The 7,416-nt window shown below is 42.0% G+C and overlaps 1 protein-coding gene across 4 annotated transcripts in view; it reads right to left on the bottom strand.

Annotated features, from left to right (window-relative positions):
* The window catches only part of STARD3NL (STARD3 N-terminal like), a 50,545-nt gene that overhangs the window by 12,693 nt on the left and 30,436 nt on the right, over nt 1-7,416 (bottom strand). For all 4 annotated transcript variants that reach the window (XM_007110535.3, XM_028490198.2, XM_007110536.4 and 1 more), the window contains exons 3-4: nt 4,056-4,133; nt 1,294-1,371 (exon numbers count right to left, since the gene is read on the bottom strand). In XM_007110535.3, the coding sequence (XP_007110597.1) occupies nt 1,294-1,371; nt 4,056-4,133 (156 nt within the window). The remainder of the gene's footprint in view (nt 1-1,293; nt 1,372-4,055; nt 4,134-7,416) is intronic.

The raw sequence follows: 7,416 nt of genomic DNA, 5'->3' as shown, positions 1-7,416 counted from the left end.
CACGGGCCCAGCCGCTCCGCGGCATGTGGGATCCTCCCAGACCGGGGCGCGAACCCGGTTCCCCTGCATCGGCAGGCGGACGCGCAACCACTGCGCCACCGGGGAAGCCCTGACCTGTCCCTTTGATCATTTCAAAGAAGAGGTTGAAGAAACTCTCTCAAAACCCTCATTGCACGTCAGCCACTTTCCTGAAACAAACACTGAGACAGATGTTCTGACAAATACCAGTGCACATCATGGAGACTGGAATAGAACGGCCCAAACTGGGGCTGCCGCAGACAGTGGGTAAGGGATAACTATCACAGCCGTTTGGTATCCGCAACAGCCTACTCAGTAAAGGGAGTCAAGTCCGGCTGAAACTGTCAGCCCTCATCCATGAACCGTGAGCTTGGGGCTCAACGGAGGGTCTGACAGCAGCCCTGGGGTTCTGTGGATGCTCAGAAGAGATGGCCCAGGCAGACGCGGCCCCTGGGGGACTCCCCCTTAGGACAGCGCACAACCCCATGCCCAGCTGGACAAGCCCACGCCGGTCCCACACAGACTGAGGTCTCACCTTCCAGAAGCAGGACGGCAGGTTGGTCCTGCCCAAGTCTCTCCAGTCTGAGGACTTCAACACCCCCCATATACCTGCCTCGTTAGAGCTCTCAACAAGGTGACTGTTTAGAAGTCCATGGAAACAGGGAAAATAATTCAGGCAGAACTGCTTGTAATTCTTCTCTCAGTCAGTAAATATTTATTGCGGGTGAAGAGCTTGTGCCAAAGCTCTGGGCTGGAGGCCAGGAAACAGAGGTGAGTTAAAAACTGCCACTGTCTTCAAGAAGCCCGAAGGCAACCATAAAAAGGTAGCTTTCCCCTTTAAGACTGGAGCGAGGGGGATAACATAGTGAGGAAGGCAGTGACCAAAATAAGCAGAGAGCAAGTCGTGAAAAATCACCAAGCAGTTTCAACCCGAGAGGAAATTGTCCAAATCGCTTCGGTGACAGAGGGACGGAACTCGTCTCTCGTTTGAATAATGAGGTGGAGGGTGGGCTGATGCTTGGACCACAATCACGGGTCGGCCCCTAGATTCCTCACTTGTCTCAGTCTCTATAGCGACAAGGCTAGTTACTCATTACCTTTGGAAAGAAGGCCCGGAGAGTGAAACCTACTGAGGTGTGGAGGACGGGGGACTCAGGAAAAGCAAGTGGAATTCAACCCAGATGGAATCCACATCTGCCCGCAGCTCAGCCCTTTTGTGAGCAGGCCCCAGCCACCAAACTCGGAGGAGAGGGACCACTCACCAGGCGTACTCACCGCTATGGCCCACCAGTGGCGCAGTCTGCACACGGCATATGCAAGTATTAACACTTTAAATCGAAAAACTGCCAAAAGCTGCATTAAAAAGACAAGACAAGTTTTAAGGCATATACACAAAGGTAAAGTCATTGGGTTTTAGGAAGAACCCGCCAAAGTGTCTTCATTATTCTGATTTAGCTGGAAACTGTCACAGATGGGTACTCGTCTACAGACCAGCGTTTGGGATCCTCTGCTCTAGAATTTACGGAATATCGCCCAAAGAGGGATTCAAATTAACTTCCCATTATCAACAAAAGAATATATAGTTAGATGTTTATTTTTCCTTTCTATTTGAGTCCATACATATATTCTGATATCCTTTTAAGGTTGGAGAAAATGCTCTGAAAGTTTCCACTCCACTACCTTTTCACTCCAAGTACAACTACTGACTTTTTGGAAGATACCAGATTCTTAGTGAAGTCCACTGCAAAGCTCTGAGTTACTGGGGTGTTGGGAGAGTTCTGCTATCCCAGGACCTGCCCTCTGATTTTTCAGGGTGGTTCAGGGACTTTTGTGAAACCTTTTATGTGCGTTATTATCCCATGTAATCCCCTAGCCCAGCAATCCCATGAGTCAACTGTCATTAAGATGGATAGAAAAATTGTCCGAGGCCACACAACTCTTAGCGAGGAAGCCACGATTTGAACCCAGGTAGCTTGACTCCAAAGACCAGGCTCTTATCCACTATGCCTTAGCTGTTTCAGTAATTCTACTAAGGAATAAACACGGAATAAAACTTTACTAATTTTACTTGGAAAACATACTTATTCTGAGTAGGGAGAAGTCAGGTGGCTCTGGAGCAATGCCTCAGGGTAGGGGGTCTGCCCAAAGTTCCTCACTAATCACAACTGCTGAAAGGCTGGAGGCTGACAACTTCTTTGCTGCCACTGGCTGGGTGACCTCACTGAAGATCCTTTCACGTAAGTGAAGTTTGCAGTTGTTTTTGTTTTAATTTCCTGCTTTCGTTAAAAAACGTGTTTTCTAATAATCTGCTAACCATTTAGTTTCTCTATGTATCCTACCCCTATCTCTGCATTCTGGACTTGGCAAAAGTATAAATCTTTATTCCTCTATCTCAAAGTCTCCCAGATCCCAAGGTTTCCTGGAGGCTATGTCCATTTCCAGGGCCAGGCATGACAGTCTTTCCAAGCTGAGCTAATAGGTCCCACCTATTTGTCCAGTATCATTAACTCCCTAAGCAGTGTTCAGACAATCCTTGGAGATCTGGCCAGTGGATTAACTTGGCTTTCCGGTAAGTCCTGGCTCAGACTATGTTAAGATGAATTCAACAGGGGAAATAAAAGGAAAAAGAGAAGTCAATTTTGTTATTCTATGTCAATAGTTTTACAGGAAAAAATTATCAAGAGATTTGGGATCTCACATGCTCTGCCACCAAGTTCAGTGACCTGGGGTAGGTCAAGACACTGAACCATGAGACTCAATTTCTTCATCTGGAAAAGGAGATTAAATTATATCAGTGGTTTTCCAAATATCCTGTAGCAGCCAAACACTTTTTCAAAACAGTCTTATTGGAACCCTAACATACCGTGCAGATGAAAATGGAATTACTCAGATTGCAAGGGAGTGATGACATGAACCCAGATCTCTATTTACTGGGAACCCCATCTCTTTCCTCATACATACTTCCGCAGTGAGTGTGGGAAAAACAAAACAAAACAAGACTTTTTATAGTAGTATGAAAAACACTAGAAAATATAATCAGTAATACTCCTCATCCAAAACTAATGATGATAATAACCGTGATTGCAGGTGAGTCTCTGAGCTTCTAGGACATACCTATCATTGAGCTTAAGTGTTTTCCAGGTATTATTTCATTTACTTTTCAGAACGATGATGATCTCATTTCATATATGAGGAAACTGAAGTTTAGACCTAATATATTCAAAGATATACAATGAGTGATAGTGTTGTGAATCAAACCCAGGTTTTTCTGACTTCAAGGGTCTTATCCGTTGTGCACACAGCTTCTAAAGATAGTGAGTAAAGTAGTTAAAATGAATTTAGGGGGGATTCTTTATGAATTTTAATTGCCTATGTCCTGTCTAACACAATGTTAGAATCTGACTGACTTACACTATCACCTATAAAGAGATACCGTGAGATGTATTAAACCCAACCAAAGTCACAGTGTGTCCTGGAAAGATACTGCCTCATCTACAGATAACTGCATCTATATAATTCTACAACTGAGTAGTCTTGCCCAAGATTATCAATATATCACTTTTCTCAAAAACTCCTATTATGGAAAAATGAAACAATTATTTTTAAAAATATACACAGAAATCTATCTCAAGACAGAAAAGGAATGGCATTTTCACTGTTATTATGTAAACAGGTGCATTTTCCTTTCAGTGATTAGGGTCTGTCAGTGGCTTCTATCTCATCCATTTTAAAGAATAAAGGAAAATCAGAATGGCTTCTTCTGCTATGCGCCCTTATTTCTCATTAATCTTTTTTTTCCTTGAGATGACCAGGCAATTTCTTAGAAGAAGAGAGAGAGAGAGAGAGAGAGAGAGAGAGAGAGAGAGAGAGAGAGAGAGAGCACACGCAATGAATGGTCCAAGAATAAGGAAAAAGGAAAGATAATGTTTAAAAGAGGAAAAAAGAATGGCATGGAATCTGAGGTCTACTGACAGGAAATTTGCCTTTTGGTTAGTTTCATCATGTCCAAAATGAAACCTACAACAGAGAATACTTACAAATATATCAAAATAAGAAGAGTAGTAGTCATACCGCACCACCTCTTTCTCTAAGGTGTTCTCAATACCTCCATTCACCTGGGAAGGAGAGGAAGAAGTAAAAATGAGGAGAGTTATGTGTGAAAATAATACAAGAGAACATACAAGTAACGTTTTGCATACACTTTTCTGCCTTTTCCTAACCCAGAAATGTTAAAATATGGAAGAAAAGAACGCTCATAATTCAAATAGAAAAATGCTGAAGAGCATTTCCCACTTGAATTCTGAATTCATTTGTTCAACAAATATAAATATATAATGACGAACAATGCCTTTTTTTTTTTTTTTTTGCGGTACGCGGGCCATCGGCAGGCGGACTCTCAACCACTGCGCCACCAGGGAAGCCCGAACAATGCCTTTTACTGTAGTTCATATTTTGGTAAACTGAAATGTTAAAATGTGAAAACTAATATTTTTCTTTTGTAAGATAAAGTCTTCAATCACACAAACATATATTTTTATTATTATTCTTTTAACATCTTTATTGGAATATAATTGCTTTACAATGGTGTGTTAGTTTCTGCTTTATAACAGAGTGAATCCGCTGTACATATACATATATCCCCATATCTCCTCCCTCTTGCGTCTCCCTCCCACCCTCCTTATCCCACCCCTCTAGGTGGTCACAAAGCACCGAGCTGATCTCCCTGTGCTATGCGGCTGCTTCCCACAAGCTATCTATTTTACATTTGGTAGTGTATATATGTCCATGCCACTCTCTCACTTCGTCACAGCTTACCCTTCCCCCTCCCCATGTCCTCAAGTTCATTCTCTACGTCTGTGTCTTCACTCCTGTCCTGCCCCTAGGTTCTTCAGAACCATTTTTTTTTTTTTTAGATTCCATATATATGTGTTAGCATACGGTATTTGTTTTTCTCTTTCTGACTTACTTCATTCTGTATGACAGACTCTAGGTCCATCCACCTCATTACAAATAACTCACTCTCTTTTTATGGCTGAGTAATATTCCATTGTATATACAAACATATTTTTAAAGAAGAAAATTAACATTTACCCAGGGCTCTCCTCACTTTCTGACCACTGCACTATTTTAAGTCTTGGAAGGTCAAGTGGTCCCCTGATCTCTTAGCATACATCCATGATGACAGTTATCATGACACAGGATAGAAGTGTAAAAAATCTCCTGGCTGCTCCTATTTGCTCCTAGCACTTTAAAATTCTGCACTCTTATCACCTTACATGTATATATATATATTTTAACTTGAATAGATAACAAAATAAGGACTAGATTAGACCTATGTGAGAAAGTTATAGGAGATGATGAAAATTAAACCTAATATGATAAATTTTCTGTCCTCTTCCAATTCTCCTATCAAGATGAATTTTAAATGATCAAGTTCAAAATTCTGCATATCGAACTATATAGAATACTAATCAAGGAAGGGAACGTATGCGTGGCAGCGAATGCAGCATTCTAAGCAGACCCTCTATAAGGCGAGGGCCCGTGGATTAGCTGATAATAGGGAACATGATGTACAACAGTAAATTCAAGGTTCCAATCTGGAGCACAGACATTGTTGGTCCTGGCAAACCAGTGCAGCTGGTCTGAGAAGGACAAATTAGAGGGCAATTAACCCAAGACCTGGGTAAAAGAAAAAAGGGGGAAAAATTCAATAAGGAATACCTTTGCAAGCTTTGCTAATTGGTCAAATTAGAATAAAAGTTGCCATAAGGGAAGGATTCTCTTGGCTTAGATACCTTTTCAAGTACAGTTGACCCTTAAGCAACAGGGGTTTGGACTGCATGGGTCCACTTACACGTGGATATTTTGCAATAGTAAATACTACAGTACCACATGGTCCATGGTTGGTTGAATCCGTGGTTGCAGAGGAACCTCGGATACGGAGGGTTGGCTACAGATTATACAAAGATTACTGTCCCCCTCCCCCGCATGCTGGGGTCAAGGGTCAACTGTACTTGTTATGAAAATGGAGTATACCATAAACACTATTCTGTACTTTAAATCCCTTAAGGAGGCTTAAACTTCTGTGTAATTTTCGCAGGTTGCCTACAGACCTGCCTGATTATAGGCAGACCTTTACAAATGAATAGAACTGAAAACCTGGGAGCAAGAATTAAAAGCCAACCAACCATCTAGTCTCACTACTGTGTCTCTTCAGACTAAGGAAACTTACCAACATCCAACATATTTTTTAAAAAGATTATTCCAAGTAGCCTACGGCAAAGAGGGGTTCTCTACCACACAGAAGTTACCCCCTCCTGGCTGAGAGAACAGGAATTAAAGCTGCTGATAACAGTTCAATAACTAGCCAGTAGAAAAGGGTTCTCTTCGGTATCCATATACTTTAAGAGACCCTGATTTCATGTTGCCTTTAAATATAGAAATCTAAAATCTACATTTCTAGCCCATCTTGTACTCTAAATTATTTCAAAATCTTCGTCGTCTCTAGCACAAGACGTCCCAGATTCATCTTTAGTTTCACATGGAACCCCTTCCCAATCAGAGTTCTGCCAGAGCTGGTACTGTTATTCTAGGCTCCATCCTTAGAAATCTTAAGAGTCATCTTTGGATACTGGGGGTGATGAAATCAGCCTATCAACAAATCGTCTGATATTTCTTCCTTTAGTATGTCTCTCAAGTTAGCTGCTCCTTTTCTACTCCTACCACCTTCCATGGGGCTCCTTCAGCAGTTTCTGAGTTAATGTTCTGTCAGTCTGCCTGGAATTTATCCTAATCTGCAAACCACTGCCATGACCTTGATCCATTCACCAAATATCTGTTGAGCACCTAGTGAATGCCAAGGACTGTTCTAACCACAGGAAATACTCCAGTAAACAAAACAATATCTCTGCCTTTATGGAGCTTCCATGCTAGCAAGTGGAGATAGAGACACATAAGAAAATCAGTGCTACACAGAGGACAGAAGCAGGACAGTGTGATGGAATAACATTGACTCCTTTGGGTTGGGTGTTCATGGAAATCTTCTCTTGGTGACATTTAAACTGATACCAGCATGCTAAGTTGAAATCTACATCAAGGTAAAGGAAATTAACCATTTCATATAGAAGGAACTAGTATTAAGGTCTAAGACAGAAGAGAGCTTGTTCCATTCTGAGAACAGAAGTCTGGCTGATCTGGGTGGGCCAGGAACAGAGGGTGGGAAAGGAAGTCTGGGTTGGCTTTTGGGGGGTTTTGCAAGCCAAGTTTCAGCATTTGGACTTTATGCTAAGTAATCCGGTTAAGTCCATGAAGGGTTTTTTTTTTTTTTTTTTTTTGCTGTACGCGGGCCTCTCACTGTTGTGGCCTCTCCCGTTGCGGAGCACAGGCTCCGGACGCGCA

This window comes from Physeter macrocephalus, chromosome 5 (genome assembly GCF_002837175.3).
Source record: "Physeter macrocephalus isolate SW-GA chromosome 5, ASM283717v5, whole genome shotgun sequence".
Classification (NCBI taxonomy): domain Eukaryota; kingdom Metazoa; phylum Chordata; class Mammalia; order Artiodactyla; family Physeteridae; genus Physeter; species Physeter macrocephalus.
The sequence above is the reverse complement of the archived record's forward strand: the minus strand, read 5'-3'. Positions and strand labels throughout refer to the sequence as shown.